The sequence below is a fragment of the Lissotriton helveticus genome, chromosome 6 (assembly GCF_964261635.1).
Source record: "Lissotriton helveticus chromosome 6, aLisHel1.1, whole genome shotgun sequence".
In the NCBI taxonomy this organism is placed as follows: Eukaryota; Metazoa; Chordata; class Amphibia; order Caudata; family Salamandridae; genus Lissotriton; species Lissotriton helveticus.
The window spans coordinates 539285036-539306291 of record NC_136067.1 but is presented as its reverse complement, the minus strand read 5'-3'; the positions used below and the strand labels follow the sequence as shown (position 1 = coordinate 539306291).

Sequence of the window (21256 nt, the reverse complement as noted above, 5' to 3'; positions counted from 1 at the left end):
AGGGCGGTAAGCCAGTATACTTGAAAAGGTGACCTGGGGAGTAAGTGTGGTTTTAAAAAAAGAAGCCTCACAGACAGTAGAGGGTATATCATCAAACTTACAATCAAATATTTTTGGGTAAATAATAGCAATGCCTCCCCCCAACAGTCCTTCCCTATCTTTCCTAATAGAGTAATTTAAAGGAAGTGCTGAAGCTACATCAGGACCAGAGCATTCCTGGAGCCAGGTCTCTGTAAGAAAGACAGCATCTGGTTGCTTGTTAATCACAAGGTCAAAAAAGCCTTGTGTTTAGAAAGAGATCTGCAGTTAATATTAAAAAAGATGAAATCCTTATAAGATAGAGATAAACTTTTTTGTAAGACCAGTCACTGAACACTCTTAAACTTAATTCGGACAAAACAGAGGTACTCTTCGTCAATCAAAAAATACCGCCCGACGCTGTGGTGGCCGACTGAGATGAATCCACTGCCCACGCCTGTTGACTCGGCGAGGAACCTCATCTTCCGATTTGACAATGAACGGTCCTGCAAAACTCAAATTAGACAGGTGTCCTCTTGTTTTGGGATGCTCCGCATGTTGCATAAATTCCTTCATTTCCTTCCCCTGGAGTCCCGTAGGAGGGTAATCCATGCTTTAATTACATCCCATCTGGATTACACCAACATTTTTTACCTTGGGGCGCCTGCCTATCAGATAAGGCGTCTGTACAAAACGCTGCGGCCAGAGTGATCTGTAAAATCCCTCACCACCTACCGGCCCCCAACCTTCTAAAAATATACCCTTACCCTTCCTCTGCCCTAAACCCTACCCTTGTACGACCAGCCCACAGCCCATCTCCTATTCTAAACCGTAAGGAACTACCCCTGCACTATTCCCCCCGGCTCCCAGCTCTCCCCCTACCCCAAACACTACAACACTCCTCTACGACCCGGTCCCCCAGCATTTCTTTAACCCAAACCCTTAAAATAGTAGCCCCCCGCCCCAGGCCCAATCCTCCTTACCACTCTCCTTCTGCATGCAGCTCATCTGAGGGGCGGTGCATGTTGTTGTGACAAAGCAGAAGATTCTCTGTTTCCTCTAACGATGTGGAATGCCTACCAACACGGCTATTTCCACGCATACCTTTAACATACATACCTTTACAATGAAATTCTTTGTAAAGGCATGCGGAGTAAAAGCATATGTGTAGTAAAAACAAAATATGTAGTAAAGGCTAAGTGTTGTAATGAGGAGGAGGCCCACTGTCTCACTGTAACCAAGCTGTACCTGGCAGATGAGTCCATAACTAGGACAAAACCAGTCCTCAGTTATTTGTGCGAAGGTTCCGGGAGGACCTGGCTTGGCAGTTCGGTCTGGAGTGTTCCCATAAGGAGCAGGGTCACAACTGATTTGCGTATGGCTGTGTCAAAACTAAGGTGGCATGGCGAGCAAAAGAACGATGGGTTGGACTGCTACCCAGAGCGACTGACAGTGGTTACTTATTGCAAGCAACCTCCCATTACGTTTTGTGCGTTTCATGTACCACTCTAAGTGGCATGGGTATGTCCAGAGGTGGGGCCCGTGCTCTCAGTGACACTCAAACCAAGCTATACCTAGCTGATGAACCCATAACTAGTGAAAAACTGGTCCTGAGTTGCTTGTGTTCTGGTTGAGGGAGGATTTGGCTTGAAAATGTTGTCTGGACTGTTCACAAGAGGAGCAGGATAAAGAATGATGTGCATATGGCTGGGTCACAAACTGAGGTGGCACGATGTGCAAAACAATCGACTGGGATGCAGCCCAAGTAATTACAAATGGCTGAGATTATTTCAAGCACTCCATTCATCACGTTTGTATGCTAAAGGGAATATCTTGGCTACCTAATTTGGAGTGGACCAGAATTGTTACCCTGGGACAGCCTGTATAAAACATTGCGCAATAACGTCTGGTTACTCCAGGACCACAAGAAAAGGCATCACAATCATAACTTATAAATAGAAGTTGCTGCTTTATATCAGAACACGGATAGGTTTCATTAGGCAAAAACTATCATGTAAAGCAACAACTAGATTGGGTTATAGATAGGAGCCAAACATGGGTTATAGGCACTACTCGATTCCATTTCAGTCCTTGCTTTTAGCATTCTCCTCCTCTCAATGCCTTAACCCATACAAATTTCTTTATATTAGGTAAGAGCTCAAATACTCAACCATTCCGTTCCACCAAAATGCACACATCAGGGACCAAAGATGGTGAACTCCAGACCATGCTCAAAAAAGAAGGTACATCCCAGTCCAATATCATTCATAAACTTGTAAGCAATGTGCTTGGATAGAACTGCTGGACAACAGAAAGCTAGCTATTTCAAAATTGTGGTGAACCTAATATTTGAGCCATTATCTTCAGAGGTTTCAATGACAAACCGTCTAATGCTGAGTCAGTTAGTAGCGTTCCCTGTGAAAGTACAGGAGAACGAATGGGTGATAAGTGGAGATTTCAAAGGATGAAGGCAATAGTACTTTAAGAACCTGCAATTTCAGTGGTGGTCCAAGAACCAATGCCATATGGAAGTTGCCTAGAGTACCACTTGCAGGAGATAGAGATATGCCACAAAATTAAGCTGTTATTGTTCTGAAGCACGACATTCAAGGGATCTACCAACCTAGAGAGAAACAGAACTACCTGTCAACTTCCTTGGATCTTCTAACAAATGATAATCCAACGTGGACAACTGTATGAAAATGTACAGTCACTCCTATCCTTGTTTGTACCCATGACTACATGAAAGAAAGACTTGAATAACCTTAAAAGCATTAGGTCATGAGTCCAGGCCCTTCCAGACAGACAGGCCACTGGTAATTTGACACATATAGAGTTAGCCCTCTCACAATACATACCATTATTACAGACGGAAAACCGCAAACTCAATATATGCCCAGCCTCAGCACTCTGAGTTAATAAACATGGTGTGTGCTCAAATACTTAAATAAGATACTACATTTAAAGCCTGTGGAATCTCACTCCTAGATGATTTTGAGGTGTCCTTGAGCAGCCAGTAAAGAGATTACATAGAACATGATTTACCTACTGTTATGTTTCAGCTTGTGGCAATACATTAATGGGCTAATAAATATGATGGACACTAAATGTGCTGTTTACCTGTACAGATTTTGCAGTTAAGATCGAAGAGATGACCTTTATGTTGATTAGTTGTGTCAGATGTAGACTCTGGTTCTGCTGATTTTTCTTGAGGCAATTCCTCTACCTTTTCCATTGGTTTAGCAACAGTGGGTTCCTATAAAGAGTTAATAATATGATAAGTAATTTCAATACACGATTATCATATGATATTATTTAAGGCACAAATCAACCAAGCATTTCTGTAAGAATAAAGCAGTAGAAAAGAGAACTGACATTGCTTTATTACTTGCTTTTTAAAAATATTTATCATATGAAGGTTTAAATCACCTCTGTGAACCCTTTGGTGATGTGCTTGGAGCACAGACACTTTCGGCCAGATTCATCAATGTCCTGTTTTGCGAGTCCTTAATAGCGATTATTAAGGAATCGCTATTAAAGACTCGCAAAACGGGATTCATGAAGAAATCGCAAAAAAAATTGCGATTCCTACAGCTTCCTTATTTGCGATTAGCAAATTGCTAATCGCAAATAAGGAATGACTCCCCATTCATTCCTATGGGCTTAAAAGCCCATAGGAATGAATGGAGAGTCATTCCTTATTTGCGAAAGCCCATAGGAATGAATGGGGAGTCATTCCTTATTTGCGAAAGCCCATAGGAATGAATGGGGAGTCATTCCTTATTTGCGATTAGCAATTTGCTAATCGCAAATAAGGATGCGATTTCAGGGTGCCAGGGGTGTCCAAAGGACACCCTGTAGCACCCCTGAAATGAAAATGTAGACTGATGTTGCGCACACACATGTCCAAAGGACATGTGTGTGTGTAACATACAACTTAGAAAAATGCAACATAACGGGGAGCTGCAGTCAACGGGCAATATCTCAAGGGAGCCGCGGGTTGAAAAAGTTTGGGAACTACTGGGTTAGGTGGAGGTGTCGTGAGTCTTGGGTCCAAGGGCGAGGACTGAGCAATGTTTAGGAGGAAGTCCGTGCCCAGGGGATTGGCAGTAGGATTGGAGGTGTGGGCTGTTTGGGTATGTGGCGGTGTGTCGGGGGAGGGTGCGTGTGCAGTGGTTTGAGGGGGGTCAGTGTCCAAGGGCTTATCGGTGGCATTGGATATGGAGATGATTTGGGTAGGTGGAGTAGTGGCAGTAGTGGAGTTGGGGATAGTTTGCGAGGGAAGAGTCGGGACTCCTAAAGCCGAGGGGGGGCTATCTTTAGTGAGTTCAGTAACGGAAAGATTGTCGATTGAGTCAGAGCTGATAGGCTCAGGATCCGCCTTGTGGTGTTTCATAACTGTGCGTTTGCTGGACCTGGTGGTATCGGTTGGAGCCATTGTAATGGGTGTTTGACGGCGGAGTGTGATGATAGGGGTAGTGAGGTTATAATTAGTGATGTTGAATGTCCATGAGTTGTGATGTGGGTCGTCTGGGGTGGGAGATTGGGTTGGTTCAGGGTTTGCTGTCAGGGTGGAAGGAATAGGGGAGATTGGGTTTGGTGGTCCTGAAGAGTTGGAGAGTAGAGTAATGTTGGGAAGTGTCGATCAAAAGTGGAGAGGTGCTGGTCCGTGGCCTGAATCAGAATGTTTCCTGTTCTGAAGATGAAGATAGAGATTGTGAGTTCCCCTTTAAAGGTAGGGGAGACAGTAGTGGAGTTTTTTTCGCCATAGGGAATGTTTACTGACTTGGTGACTTTAGAGTAAAGAGGGAAGGTGTTTTTCCACTTCGTTGGGCGATTTGTGTAGAAATGAAGTTAGTTTTCATCTGCCATTAGTCATGGTATGGTAGTTGTCTACAATAAGTGTTTCTGGGTGCTGTTTAAAGGTTCTGTGTTTTAGGTTGTTTTTAGAATTGCTGGTCAGATTATCTGGGTTATTTATGGACCATGAGTTGGGTCCGTACCACATGAGTTTAGAGTTCCGGGTGGAGTTTGGCGGGGGCATAGTTAATGACTGAGGGTTCGGCTCTAAATGAATCGGTGGGAGGAGAAGTTAGTTGTGCATTTGCGTCTTGTTACGGTGTATGGTTGGTATAAATAATGAGGGAATGCCAATTACTGATTTAGTCTCTTTACTAGAAGCGCAGTTGGTTAAAAGGCAGTAGCATTCCACGGTCCTGTCTAACAACGCCAGCATATCCAGGAAGCCTTTGTATGTTAATTTTAGTTCCTGTGAAGGAGCTCTAAGCTTGACCACACAAACAGGCAGTGTGGATCGGAGGACCTGTAGTATACGCTAGCAGAAAGCAAGGTATCCTGCATTTCTTCTTTTGGCCACCAGATGGAGCTTTAGGCTTACTAAAGAGGTCAGCATCTCCTGGGTAGGGTGCAGAAGATAACGGAGACAGTGGTGGACAAGAGGATGACAAGATGGCTGCGGGGTGGGGGGGCGTGGGGAGGGGAGTGGTCTTCCCAAAATGGCTGAGGAAGAAAAGAAGTTGGAAGCTGTATCATGAGAGCATATTCCCAGCAGGGGGAGGGCAGTTTCACCTTCATATTTTACATGGAGGTCCTCTTGTCCCCACTTTGTCATTAATTACGTATTTTCAGTGCTGTGTCAGTTCCCTGCACATTTACGACCAGCTGGAACTGTCAGATGGAGCAGGATAACGGTAGAGCCCAGCGCGGCACCATGAGCTCTTTTTAGACTTCCCGGGTCTGGGGGTGAGAGGTGCGCGAGGGTGGATCCAGTGATATGCATCTGGTGCTCTCGATCCACTTAAGCCTACTTTTTCTACCCTGTTCTCGTCTCGTTCCCTGTTCATCAGATGATGGCGAGGGGGCGCAGGCGAGCCCCACACTGCGAGAGGCACCAGGAGCGCTCTTCAACTTCCCGTGCCTGGTGCTGCGGTGCGTGGTCCTCGCTCCTCTCTATCCCCACACCTCAGTCCTGCCTCAGGGGTCAGCAGGAAACTGAGGCAAACCGGGGTTGCCCTGACCCAGCAGCGCGACCCTTCCTACTCCTCACCCCAATTATCGTGCCTCAAAACTGCCTAGGGCAGACTTGATGGCGCTGGTGGCAACATCGTGATATCCTATGAGGTTGCGCAATGTAGATTTCTCGTCCTTTGCGTAGTCCCTGCTAAACCGGGACAGCCCTCTCTCAGCGGCACGCCCCTCCAATAGGGTGACCAACTGTCATTGGTGCAAATTCAGGACAGTGAATGTAAAAATTCAGGACAAAGGATCAAAATTCAGGACACAAATTCAGGACAGGAGGTCAAAATTCAGGACAAAACTTCAGGACAATTGGATAAGTTTTACAGACACATCAGAGGTCGTGCAATAGTATATAAGTAAGCCCAGCCATATCTAAACATATTCAACCATTTGCAAACCTATCCATCATGTATCCTTCCACCTATCCTTTCACTCATCCATCCCTTCATTCATCCTTTATCCATCCATCCACCCTTTCACCCTAGCCATCTGTACACTCATCCATCCACTCTTCTACCCATCCATCCATTCACTCATCCATCCAGCCATTTACCCTTTCACCCATCCAGCCATCCTATCTCTTACTCATCCATCCACCCAGTCACTCATCCTTCCACCCATCCACCCTTTCAGTCATCCATCATCCTCCCTTTCTGTCTCTATCGTCCCTTTCACTTAGCAATCTTTCCTTCCATCCATCCATCTACTCATCCACTCATGAATCCATCCATTGACCCCATCACTCATCCATCCTTTCTCTCATCCATTTATCCTTTCACTCCTTCACTCATCTATTCATCATTTAGTCCATCTACCCTCCCTTTCACTCACTCACTCATCCATCCTTACATCCACTCTTTCACTCATCTGTCCATCCATTCACCCTTGCACTTATCAATTAATCAATCAATCCATCATTTCCTCATCCATCCACCCACTCACTCACTCATCCACCTTTTCACTCATCTATCCTTTCACTCATCCATCCACCCTTTTACCCATCCAGCTACCCTTCCACCCATACATCCAGCTATTTACCTTTTCTCCCTTCCATCCTTCCACCACTCACTCATCAATGCATCCATCCTCTTTTATTATACATCTATTCAATCTTTCATTCATCCACTCACCCTTTCACTAATTAATCCACCCATCCCTTCACTTACTCACTCGCCCACCTTTTCACATTAATTTTGAGCTGAGCCTTTTTGAGCTGCAGGAGCTATTCCTGGACTGGGACAGAAGCCACCCAGGGCAGAGACAGTATCCACCACAGGTGGGGGGCGGGGAGAGGGGGAGGAACAGGAGCCATCACTGGGGGAGGGAGTGCAGGAGGGGGAACAGGATCCACCAGGGTGGGCACAGGGCTGGGCATGCAGTATTCTAGTATCATCTTGGTCTCTTCCAGGGTGGGGTAGGGCTCCTCGCCCCCTCCTGGACAAGACAACGAGGTCAGTCTCTCTTTCCAAAATGTTAGTTTTGCCATCCCCCACTGTGATGTACAGTACTTACAGGAGATACTCCAAGAGAACTGATTTAACTGATTGTCCTCCATACTTTGTTAATCAGTGTGGGTGCGATTGTGCCATTTCTTTATTTTATAACATTAAAGACTTCATGTTTGAAGAATCGAGGTTTGTTTACAATTTAGTGACAGTTTATTAATTTATTTTATTTATTTTTATTTAATGCATTTTTATAAAGCGCGGACTTTACCCGAAGGTGTCAGAGCACTGTACAATAGAACCAGTTACGTTACATGAGAGAACTGTTGCAGGAATAGAACAAACAAAAATAGCCTGAACAGAGTGTACAAGAAAAAGTAAGAATAAATATGACACATTTTACAATGACTAAAGACAGTAATCAAGCTCTGTGCTGTGAAGAGAACCACGTGCTGCCTCGGTGTAATTGGTGTAATGCAGTCTACTACTTTGGGTGTGCTTGGTTGGAAGGATGTTGAATTGCTGTATGTTTGTGTTGGAAGTGTTTTGGTGTTGTGCCTAATGACCAAAGTGATACTCTTATCTTGTCACCTGTAGCATCGTTTGCATGGAAGGGTGAGAGGTAGCACACCTGAGCATCATATTTGAGTCCGATTAGATGGCTGTGGGAGTGTCAGGGGAGTGTTTTGCTGGCGTGCGTGACAGTGCATTGCGCTTCTCTGTCTTGCTGGTGTGACTTATTAGCTGGGGGTCGTGCAATGAACAAGCAGTATTAATCTCTTTGCCGCCCAATCCCACCCACGATAGCCAATGAATGCTGGACACTTTTTATGTTTGCAGCTTCTAGTCCGAGCTGTAAAAAAATGATTATTATTTTTTTTTTAATCTGTCCTATTTAACTTTGCTCCAAACTTTGTTATGTTGTGACACCCAGAGGATGTGTGGAAACTTCCTCCTCCTTCCTCTGGTTGTAGGATGTTTGGGGCCCTGGGCAGAAAGGGAATGTCTCACACAAATAGCAGAGACATGAGGCATTCAGGGCTGTTTGCATCTGAATAGATGCCCCTGCTCCTGAAGCTGCAGCCCCTCCCTCACAGTCACCTTCAAGCACCTCTTAACAGCTCATCAAGGGCTGGAGGTGTGAGGGGTGGGGGCTGCAGCTTCAAGAGCAGGGGCATCTATTCAGATGCCATCAGCCCTGAATGCGTCATGTCAAGTCAAGAAGGGAGGTGGGTGCAAGCTGTGCCTGCGTTAGGGAGGTGCGACCGGTGCCCGGTGAAAATTACGGACAAATGGCGTCCGTTAAACAATCCTTCACGGACAACGGACAGACGGCCGAAATTACGGACCGTCCGTGAAATTTACGGACGGTTGGTCACCCTACCCTCCAACACACTCCTCGACCGCCGCACCTCAGAGCTGCCTCGGGTGGGCTTGTCTGATCTGAAGAGGCGACCATGGTCGCACAAAGTCAATTGCTCGTCTGATTCGACTCTCCTTCCACAGCAAGAAATCGCTGATATTGGACATGGGGAAACCCGGGATTTTCGCCGAAGGCAATTCCGTCCCTCAGGAGGTCATCTTGGTGCACCTCCTCTGGCGGCCATCTTCCTTCTTTCACTGCTTTGTACTGGAGGGGGAGGTACGTGTGCTAGAACCTGTACCTCTGCCTTTGCCATTGTTCCCACTGTAACCCCCTCTGAAGTCGTTTTTAGAGCCTGAGGGTTGGTTATTGCTTTTATAGGTGGATGCAGTTTTCGAGGTAGTATTTTTGGACCCTGCCTGATAGAAAGAGCGCCAAAAGGAACCGCGGCCTTGTGTATACTGAAGGGCTCCCATAGCCCTTCAGTATACCATAGCCACTTCACTATCTTTCTTCATCTTTTCAAGTGAAGAATCTACCACCGGCTCAAAAAGGTGTTCCTTATCAAAAGGTGTGTTCAATATGGAGGTCTGAACCTCAGGTTTGAACCCCAATATACGTAGCCAGGCGTGGCTTCTCAAAAGGACACTAGTGTTTACTGCTCTGGTAGATGTCGTCAGCAGCATCTAGGGAGCACCTAATTTGATTGTTTGAAATTAATTGTCCCACACATACCAGGTCTTGCGCTTTAGATTTATGTTCTTGGGGTAGAAATTGGATGAGTTGCTCCATTTCATCCCAATGCGCACAGTTGTATGTGGCAAACAATGCTTGTGTAGAAGATATGCGTCAGAAGTTAGCTGCCTGGGAGGCTACCCTTTTTCCTGAAGAATCGAGAAGCTTTGACTCCTTATCTGGGGGTGGAGTGTCTCCAGTAGTTTGGGAGTTTGCCCTTTTTTGCGTGCATTGGAAACTACCAACTAGTCTAACGGTAATTGTCCTTTTATGTCCACTGGATCAGATGGTGCAGGCTTATATTTTATATCCACCCTATAGGTAATGAAGCGTGCCCCAACAGGATCCTTAAATGTGTGGTCCACATGTCTGCTTCTTCCTTTCAGCATGGGTAACATATGTGTTGACTTTTGTGTGCTGTTTAATGTTTCAAAAAGGAAATCCTCTTCAATGGATTCTTTTTGGAGCTGCAACTCATGGTAATTGGCAGCCCTGCCTAGCAATTCAATATAGCCTACACTGTAGTCTGGTGGAGAGGGCCTGGTAAGATATAGGTCAGGATTCTCCGGGCGAGTCCGTGTTGTAGTCGACCCACTCGTCTGTATGCCCTGGCTGACCATCATCATAATCATTATCATCAACCCCATCCACATCACGGATTGTCAGGTGTATGTGGTGCTGGAGAGTGCTCAGGTGAAATTGGCACAGGTAGAGACTGAGGAGAAGGTAGTGATGGAAGAGAAGGAGGGAAAGGGTTAGTTCCTATAGTTATTTTCTATAAAGGAATATGATATTCCTCTATAGTATCAGTTTTCCTCTTTAGAGTCACTTTAGTGGTAATATGTCCAGTTTTAGGATATATGTACAAAACTTTCTGTTTCGGGTCCGGTTTTCCGAGCGGATCACCGAAACTGTGCTTTTCAGGTGATTTTGGTGCATCAGTCGGTACTTCAGCCGAAGTTTTCGATGCCGACGGCTTTGGGGTTGGTGTCTTCGGATCCGAAATATTTTTTGGGGCAGAGTGATGAGGTTTAGAGCCGGACTTGGGCTTCGATCCAGAGGCTCAGTGCCCGACTTGAAATGCGGCTTTTCGGAGCCGGAAGGTTTCTTGGCAGGCTTTGGTGCCGAGCCGGTAGGTGGGTCGTCGGAAGCGTGGTCCAGGTGCCGACCAGGGCCTGAGGAAGCTAGTTGGTCCAGAGCCTTTTTTTTGGGGGTTCACTTGGGAGTCGGGCGAAGAAGGGACTGTACTTACAGTACGTTGTCCAGGCGGGATGTCTTCTTCCTGGTCGGAGCAGTCCTCTGAACCGGAGAACGAATCCTGTTCCTCTTTGGCCCCGATAGCTTCGCCGGCTTCTTTTGAAGAGGTCCGGAATGGAGCCTGTGGGTTGGCTCTGCATGTCGCGTCACCGAGCCCGACAGTCACGAAGCGTCTTTTTGGAGCGGAAAGATTTACACGCGTCTGTAGGAGAGTAGGGTCTGCAATCCTATGATCACCCAGATTTTTGCTTTTTGCTTCACTGGTTTACGACTTTCCCTGGCTGTGGGCCTGCTAATCAGACCCACAGCCTAGCTGTTCTCTCTATGCCAAATTGTACCCAGGTACTGAATTGGCACTGGGCCCTCTCCAAGTCCCTGTACCCAGGGCTGAGTGACCCAGAAGTCTCCAAGGGGCTGCAGCATGTATTATGCGACCCCTGGGTTGACTAACTAAATCAGACACAACTGGCTGCTTGACAGCTGGGGCAAGGTGGTGTAATCACCCTTTGCTTTAGATATAGTATTCCTATATCTAAACCTACAATGGACACCTATATTCCTATCAGTCACTCCTATGGCAGGCCTTAACAATCCTGAAGGCAGAGTGCATGGGATAAGGTGAAATGGTGCTCTGGCATGAGCTGAGCCCGTTTGCAGCTTGCGGAACCAAGTCCTAATAGCTGTTCCCTGATAACGCATACCATATACTCTTAAGTGCATTATAATCCTCGCGGTTATATGCCAACTCTGGTATCGCTTTATCAAAACATGTCGAGTAAGGTGTCATACGAATTGGAATACTAACCCCTCGCCAATTCTGGCGACGGGGTTAGCATTCCACCCTTCTAGAGGGACACGACATGTATGTAACCTGTAACCCCGGTTAAAGTCAGACATAGCCTCAGCTCCACAAGATGGATGCTGCCACCGAGACACAAGTCTGCCCTCCTGCTGCTGGGAGTCCTCCCAGCACAGGAGGCAAGGACAAAGGGTTTCCTGCCAGGGGCGGTGCCAGCACCGTCCCAGACAGGATTTTGTGTATCCTAGGTAGGCAGGGCTTTAGAGGAAGGTGACTGCAAGTGGCACCCCGGTGCTCACTGTGCATAGGCCGGCTGGAACCAGTTCCAGGGGCACTCCAGCCCCTGATCTGGGGAAAGCCCGCCAAAGGAGAGGGGTGTAACCACCCCCCTGCTAGTCCCACCCATAGGGCAGGACTTAGTCGCGTGCCAGCCCCTTTTTGCAGGATAAAGGTAGGAACTGGCCCCCTTCCAAATTAGATCATCTTTGAATCCTGAACCAACTTTCCACGAAAGGACCTCAAGACTCTTCCCAAGATTTCTCCCTTGTGACTAAGGAGTAGTCACCCTGCAGCAGCAGGCACCAACCAAGCATCGCGGTCTGCTGTAAGTCTCTCCTCCGGATCAAGACTGCCCAGCACGACGAGAACCGGCCTCCCTGGCACCTCTGACCTCAACCTGCATCATCAGCCCAGCTGTGATCCGTGGGTGTGACGAGACCTCGAGGGACCGGCCATCTTTGAAGACTACACGACGCTTGTCCAGCACGACCACCGAGTGACCCTCGACTGAGTTATTTGGGGTAAGAGAAGCCCCGACCCTGAGCAGCTCCAGCACCGAAGTTCAGCCCCCCTGCATCCACGAGATCTGCGTGGGGCCCTTCTGCTCTTTGCTGCTCACTACGTTGTCCCGGTCACTTGCCCGTTGGCTAGTGGCCCTCTTACGACGCTTCACGACGACAAACACCGCTGGTTTGGTTGCTCCAGACTAGCCCTTGCTCCCCTCCAAAAGAGGAGCACCCTGGACCCTCCTGGTCCACTCCAGACTCCATTTTAAGTCCACCGCGTGGGCTTGCATTTGCCAAGACTTGTTGCCCCAATCCTGGGTCCAGCGACGTCAGAAGCAGATACCTTCGTGGGACAGCTCGCACCTCCATCCTGGTCGCCGACAACGCCTCCTGGTCCGAGAGACTGCAGAGCCCAGCAGCGCCCACTCACCTGGTCGAGGTGACTTCGTCCGGTGCCATCCTGGTGCCCACCTAAATCACTGGCTAGTGATTCAGAACTTGGTCCCCTCTGCTTACAGGTCTTCTTCCCTGATCCAGGCTTGGATCACCACGAACTTCTTCACTGGCCGCCTGCCAGCAACTTCTTTCTTCAGGCTCCTGGTTCTTCAACGAGAGTTTCCGACGCAACTTGAACCCTATGCAGCTGCAGCCCCTGGGCTAGGTAAACTGAGTACTCCGGTGCTCCAGCATAGTCCAACACCCTAAGTGTTCGGATCCACTCTTGTTTTCGACCCACCTAGTCGGGTTCGCCCGAGAACAGTAACTTAGTATCCATAGACTTGTTCCCGCATTACGCGTGAGAGTTCCCACTCTGCACACGGCGTCCCTAGGCCTCCTGCTTCTAATCCAAGGGTTCGGCATTGTAGGCCTAGCGTTTCTACAGTCTAGAAAAGTATTACTTACCTGCTAGTAACTTCGCATTCCACTTCTTGTGTATATGGTTTTTCGTGCCCCTCGGGCATTTGTGTAAATTGTGCGACTTTCAGTAATTCTTCAAGAGTTTTGTTGTGTGCTTAGCTCCCTGTCTCATAAAGAGCCAGGGTAGTCCTGTTATAAATAAATATACTTTATTTTTGATAACAACTTGTGTGGTGTCCTTTCACTTGGTGTTCAAGGGGTAATGTGATGGTAAAACAGCTGGCTTAACACGCCCTCTAGAGTCTTAGCCTTAGACTGCTCGTATCCATGCTACTAGGATAGCTGGTCTATAAGGTTGACTTACAACCAATCATCAATAAGGGTTGTTTGGACTGATACATAGTGATCACTAGAATAGTGAGCACTGCATATCAGGCCAACTTCTCACAGCGTCACAGTTCTGTTCTCTGTGATCAGGTGATAAACACAGGTTGCACACTTTGTGTGAGTCAATGCGCGGTAATACTGTGTGGCACAGAGGGCAGAAGTTAAAGGGAGTTTGTACCATGGACTGCGAGTTGAATCGAGGTGGTTAGGCCAGACGGCCTACCACGAGCTCTCTGATCGAAAGAGTTTTTCTCAAAATAACACGATACACGAAGAATGGAATACGTGATCGGAAACAATACCGTTGAGGGTGAGTGTACTACGCAGCAAGGAAAACAAAAGGATCGGTGTCGAACCGGAGTGCAGAGAGTAAAATCCGAACCTGATGGCGGAAAAAAACAATCTGAAGATGGTGTTGAGGACCATGCGCACTATTACCTAAAGGAGGAGTCACCTACTAGGAACACTTCTTCGAAGAAAAACAAAGTGCATCCATCCGGACCCAACACTAGATGGCGATCTATGCATAGCATGTAATCTACAGCTCACATGCCTCGAACCCCTATTTTCCTCCATGAGATAACATTGACTGTTTTTCTGTGAAATATTTCTAAGTGAGGAGTTGGAAAACCTAAGAAACCCTTTAAAACTGTAATTAAATACCAAAAACGCTTTTACTTACCTGTTTACAGGAAATGTCCCAGTGCAGTATCCAGGTATACTGCACTGTGTAAGAAAAGTAATCTGTAAAGTAATCTACTTGATATTGTACTAAAAAGCCAATACAAAGTATATGTACAGTATATCTAAAGCATTGCATTACTAGTAGTTCTACTGTAATAAAATCAAAGTGCATATATAATTGCAATTCAAACTGTTTACAAACTACATTACTACTTTAAAGTATTTATTGCTTACATGTGCCAGGCTTGCTTGGTTCTAGAAAATAAAATAACTAATAGAATATTTGTATACAAAACCAATTGGCCTCAAGTTTAGTCTTTGAGTGTGTGATATCATTTGCTGATTGAGTGTGTACAACAAATGCTTGACACTACCCTCTGTAAAAGCCTTACTGCTCGCCCACACTACAACAAATAGAGTGTAAGGTACGATCTACTTTTACCTCTGCCTACCATTGGGGTTCCACTGGACTCTGTGCATGCTATACCTCACTTTGGTTTAGTATATACAAAGCCAGCTTCCTACAACATACAAATACTCCCTTTTTTGCTTTGGTTGCATACAAAACGTTTCACACAGATTTTGGTAGCTGAGTTTGCATGCATTGTCCCCGTGGGTCCCGTGCACTCCATGCCACTGGAGTCAAGCTATCCAGGCTGATGAGGGTTGAAAGTCCGAAACCGGTCCTAGGATACTTGTTTCCAGTCCAGGGAAGACCTTGCGTAGGAGTTCGGGCTGGATTGTTCCCATTGGGTGCAGGGTCAAGACTGATTTGCATATGGCTGGGTCTTAACTGGAATGGCATGGTGAGCAAATAAACCATGGATTTAGGCCCAGATCTTTGTACTGGGGTGAATGTATGACATTGTTCTGCATTCTGTCCATCAATTGTTCTTTTTGCATTTGTCACCCCAAGTGGGATGGGTGCGCCCAGACGTGGGTCCCGTGCTCTCCATGCCACTGGAGTTAAGCTACCCTGGCTGATGAGGGCTGAAAGCCCGAAACCAGTGCTAGGATGCTGGTTTCCAGTCCAGGGAAGGACAGTTCGGGCTGGGCTGTTCCCATTGGGTGCAGGGTCAAGACTGATTTGCATATGGCTGGGTCCAAACTGGAATGGAATAGTGAGCAAAAAATGATCGATTTAGGCCCAGATCTCTGTACTGGGGTAAATGTATGACATTGTTCTGCACTCTGTCCATCAATTGTTCTCATTACAATTGTCAGTTTCTTGGCACATGTACCCTTGGCTACAGCGAGCAAAGGCCGTACACTGCTGCCCAAAGAGGAGAAAATCAAAGGGGAATATTGCTGACTGACATTCAATAAAGGCCATAAAATGCTTCAGCACTGCCTGCAGTCCAAGCAGGTTGACGTAAAAATACTGTTCCCCCTAAAAATTAAAGTCCTCTGGTCTCCGGTTCTTTCAATTAAGCACCCCCCCTCCCAAAATAGAAGCATCTCTCATCACTGTGGACACTGCAGGTGTAAGGCAGAAGGGTTTCTACAGCTGAAGTTCTCCTCCACCAACCATCTGTCAAAGTTAACAGAGTGACCTTGATGTTGTCCATCAGATCACCCTAATTATGGAACTGCTACAGGCAAAGGCAGCACTAAAGGGACCAACTGGCTATCAAGGAGGATACAAGAAGCGAGCAGACCTAACAAATGTGCCGAGAAGGAGCAAAGCTCTGAGCGAGGTCATTTCCACCACCACCCATATTAACAGAAGGTGCTGCGAGGGCTACAGGTACTCCTTGGATAGCTGCGTGGAAATCCCAAGTTGAAAAGCAGGGTTGTTGTCATATTTAGATGGTCAAACACCAGCTACAGCGAATGTGCCTTCAGCTACAAATCTTCAAGATATGGGCAGCAATCCACCATCCTTCTAGGGTATAAAGTAGGAAATGGTATAACATCCCAACCTAACCTGCTCTGGAAATAGTTGCCCAGACCCTTTTTACAACATGGCCCCGACTACTTGCTGGAGAATGTGAACCTGCCAGCCTGACTGAGTGGAAAATACATCAGGAGTGAGAAACTGTTAGAAGGGAAGGGCATACCCCATTTCTAGGATTTGTAGGACCCACCATCCATTGAGATGGTCTGCCTGGCACTTCAGTGGTGTAATGTCTTTTACAGCGCAACACCCCACTATATATGGAGGCATTTGCTTAAATGATAGGATCTGATAACGCCAGTAAAATCACATGCTTGAATGATATACAAATATTTTAGTATTTTCTCACCTCAATTTCCATGGCTTCTGACTCTTTCAATGAGGATTCATTTTCTATTTCAATCTCCCCTTTGTGAGTTATTTTAGTGATTGGCCGTCTTTCAGCATCTCGCTGCTCTTTTTCAATCATTTCTATGGTCTGTAAAATAGAAGACAGCAATATTTACATTTATGAATGTCTAAAGTGTAAAACGCTGCACTGACCATAAAGGTAAGGAAAATTTACTTAGATCTCCATTGTGGGAATCTTCCATGAAATCAAGAACCCGAATTAGTTAAAAACATCCTAAAATCCTGAATGCAAAGAGACATTTGTAAAAGTAAATAAAGTTGAGCAGCCTTTTGTTAACACTGAATCTGTGCTCTTTTGTTAGGAGGAACAACCAAAGTGTAACCCATTCCAGGGTCAGTATGGTTACTGCCCCTTCGAACCAGCCTATGAGGAAACCAGAGGTGGCTTCAGCATGATTATAATCTAGACCCACTGGTTGTTTTACCTGTAGAGATCACACAAAAGTTCTTCCCAGCGAAGCGAGAGATACCCTATATCTATATGTTTTGCTTTGGCATTATAGACTTGGATACACTTACCTATCCATCTAGCAATGCCCGACTTGGAAACAGGTTACCCTAAGCCAGGCTTAGCAAAAGGTATAAACAGATGGTTAGTTTTCCTAAAAGCTTTCTATCAATGTAATGCAGTGGTCTATAAAACTTTGTTACGCTGCACCCCCTGAGAAAAATGCTTTGCAATCAGGCCCCCTTCAAAGGGATATATATTAAGACAGTGGTAAAGAAGCTACTAAACAGTGGTGGATTTACAGTTTTGGCAACATTTCAAATAGAGGTAAGAGAATGGGGCAAGCCTCCATGCTTGTTCAGACCATGCTTGTGTAGATCCTGCAGGTAACTAGGTGGCAAACTGTTTGCTATTGGTATGGCAGTCTGCTTACTTTAGAATACTTAGAAAGTGCATGCTGTGCTGTGAGTGTAGTGTTTATGCATTGAAGTCTATCAGACGTCTATCCTAAAATAATAATGAGGAGCAGTATTTTCGGATTGTAACACGGTTTTAAAATGGGAAGAGCAATTTTCAAAGCCTTTCTGAATCTAAAGTGATCTTCATTTATTTAAATAAAGTCTTTGGATTGCCCATCCTTGGTTTTGCACACAAGGCAGACTGGAAAGTATGCCAAATGTATGAAAGGATAATGTTATTTACCCAGTAAGCATCTGTTCTTGGCATGTAGAGCTGTAGATTCACATGCTTTGCATACTCCTGCCAACTAGCGTTGGGTCCGGATGTTTGCAAGTAGTTTTTCTTCGAAGAAGTCTTTCCAGTCATGAGGTAAGGCGATTCCTCCTCTCTGTGATAGTACGCACAGGCATCAACCCCCCTTGTTAGATTTTACCGCAGAGGGTGAGAATGGAGTTAGTGAGTGTAGAAAAGAGATGTCCATGCGTATGAATGTAAACTGAGAACTACAACAACCACAGGTGACAAGGAAGGCGTGTGGGCACATGTGAATCTACAGCTCTACATGCCAACAACAGATGCTTATTGGGAAATTAACATTATCCGTTCGAGGCATGTGAACTGTAGATCACATGCTTTGCATAGACTATATAGCAGTAAATTCCCAAAGCGGTGGCTGTAGTTGTTTGAGAACGTGTTTTTAGTACTACTTGGCCTACATTTGCCCGTTGTCTCGCTAACACGGCTACACAATAGTGTTTGGTGAATGTGTGCAGTGTAGACCATGATACTGCCTTACAGATGTCGGCTATGGGAATATTCCTTAAGAAGGCCATAGTAGCACCTATTTTGCGATTGGAATGTGCTCTAGAGGGTATTATCAAAGTTCTTTTTGCTTTGGCATAACATGCTTGGATACATTTTACAATCCATCTTAAAATACCTGACTTGGATATGGGATTACCTTCTGTGGTGGCAAAAAAGAAACAAATAGCTGCTTTGTTTTTCGAAAGTCTTTGGATCTTTCTACGTAATATAGTATAGCTCGTCTAACATCAAGTGTGTGTGTAGAACTCGCTCTGCTACAGAATCAGATTGAGGAAAGAACACAGGTAAATCAACTGACTGATTGATATGAAAGGCAGAGACTACTTTAGGGAGAAATATAGGATTGGTTCAAAGAACCACCCTATCTTTGTGAAGTTGAAAGAAAGGCTCTTGTATAGTTAATGCCTAAAGTTCACCAATTCTCCTTACTGAGGTTATTGCTATGAGGAAGGCAACCTTCCAAGAGAGGAATTGTAACTGACATTTGTGCATTGCTTCAAAAGGTGAACCCATTAGCCTTGTAAGGACTATATTTAAGTTCAATTCTGGTGAAGGGGGAACTCTTGGTAGTATCACCCTTTTTAATCCTTCCATGAAGGCTTGGATCACTGGTACTCTGAATACAGATAAGTGTTGTCTATTTTGTAAGTATTCGGCTACTGATGCTAGGTGTAAACAAATGGATGCGTAAGCCAATCCAGATTGCAGTAAATGCAACAGATAACAAATGCAGAAGCATCAAGTGGATTGATGTTGTTACAATAGATACCAAACTGTTTCCAACATGCATAACATGCTCTAGTAGTAGGCTTTCTAGCTTCTTTGAGAATATTCATACAATCTATTGGTAGTTATAAATAACCAATTCGCTAGGTTTAGTTCTTTGGGATTTGGATGTCTGATTTATCCATGGCTCTGTGTGAGGAGACAGGGTGTGAGATGTAGCTTTTGATGTGGCACCACCAACAGTTCTAATAGGGCGGTGTACCAAGGTTGACAATCCTATGTGGGGGCTACTAAGATCAGTGTGAGGGATGTTTGGCTGAGCTTCCGAACCAGTAATGGAATTAGTGGGAGAGGTGGAAAAGTGTAGGCAAATATCCCTGAACAAGTCATCCTTAGAGCATTGCCTTTGGATAGATGGGCTGGGAACCTGGATACGAAGTATGGGCATTTGGCATTGTGGCAAACAGATCTATTTGTGGAAATCCCCATTGTTGAAAGTAGGAAAGAAGAACTTGGGGATGAAGTACCCACTCGTAAACGCGCTGCCTGTGTCTAAAGAACAGGACAGCAATTTGATTGTTTACTCCTGGAAGGTGTTCTGCTAAGAGATACATTTTGTGATGAATTGCCCAATTCAAATACTTTGTGCAAGGCGCGACAGCTGGAGAGAGCGTGTCCTTCCCGGTTTCCGCAGACAGTACATTGTTGTCATGTTGTCTGGGTAGACTAGGACAGTCTTACCTACAAGCGGAGTGTGAAAATCTTTGAGTGCTAGGAACATAGCTAGAAGTTCCAGGTAGTGGACGTGGAGATGTTTTTGATTGTCAGATCACAGCCCTTGTACTGTGTGATGTTGGAGATGGGCACCCCAGCCGGGTAAAGATGAGTGTCAGCACAGTCTGTGGAATCGGGTCTATGAAGGGCTGCCCTTTTGATCAGTTTTGAGGGTTCCACCACTGCAGAGAGCGATGGGTCTAGCAAAACTAGAGTGGTTAACTGACCCTGTGACTGATTCCACTGACACGCTAGGCATTCTTGCAGAGGAAGTATATGAAGCCTTGCATAAGGTATGATTGCAATGCAAGATACCATCTTTTCCAGCAGTTGCATGCAAACTTTGGCTGGTAATGTTTGATTGGGTTGAATCTTTAGTACTGTGAACTGAATAATGTGAATCATGGCTACATTGGGAGAAGCTAGAGCTTTGAGAGTGTTGAGGGAAACGTCCAGATAAGACTGCACTTGTGCAGGGCACAGGTGAGATTTTCATGCATTGATTGCGAAACCCAACTGATGAAGTAGGTGTACTGTTGCCTGAGTGCGTAGTATACAGTTCTGGTAAGTGCCTGCCTTGATAAGCCAGTCATCTACGTAAGGAAGACATGTTTACATTGTCTTCTGAGATGAGCGGCTACTACTGCGGGACATTTGGTGAACACTCTGGGGGGCCGTGGTGACGCCAAATAGAAGTACCTTGAACTGATAATATTCGCCTGCTATCACAAATCTGAGGTATTTGAGATGAGCCGGATGAATTGGAATGTGAAAGTAGGCGTCTTTTAGATCTAGAGTAGACATAAAGTCGTCCTGCTGTAAAAGGGGAAGTTCTTTTTAAAGAGTCACCACGTGAAAGTGCTCTGACGGTATCTATTTTTTTTAACTCTGAGATATAGAATAGATCTTAAGGAGCCGTTCTTTTTTGGAATCAGAAAGTAAGGAGAATAAATCCCTGGCCCTTTGTAATGACGCAGGACTTGTTCTATAGCCCCTTTGAGTAATAGAGATTGCACTTCTTGTTGAAACAAGTGCTGGTGGTCTGGTGATAATTTGTGATATTGAGGTGGAATGTTAGGAGGATTGTTAGTAAGCTCCAGGCAGTAACCATGTTGGATAATTCCAAGCAGCCATTTGTTGGTTGTTATTGATTTCCGGATTGGGAGAAAGTTTTTAAATCTTCCTCTGACAGGTGTGGAATAGTTGGAGTGAAATGTGGGGAAGTCGGTGTTTATTTGGGGAAGGGGAATTGTGGGGTGTAGCGTTTTTACCTCTGCCCCGGGACTATTTCCTCTATAACATCCTCTGAAAAATCCTCTAGTAAAAGATCATTGGGAATTATCCTT

The 21256-nt window shown here is 45.6% G+C and overlaps 1 protein-coding gene across 2 annotated transcripts in view; it reads right to left on the bottom strand.

The window, feature by feature from the left end:
• Window positions 1-21256, bottom strand: part of PHF3 (PHD finger protein 3) — a 716139-nt gene that overhangs the window by 375844 nt on the left and 319039 nt on the right. For both annotated transcript variants that reach the window (XM_078648001.1, XM_078648002.1), the window contains exons 10-11: window positions 16617-16745; window positions 3139-3274 (exon numbers count right to left, since the gene is read on the bottom strand). In XM_078648001.1, coding sequence (XP_078504127.1) covers window positions 3139-3274; window positions 16617-16745 — 265 coding nt within the window. The remainder of the gene's footprint in view (window positions 1-3138; window positions 3275-16616; window positions 16746-21256) is intronic.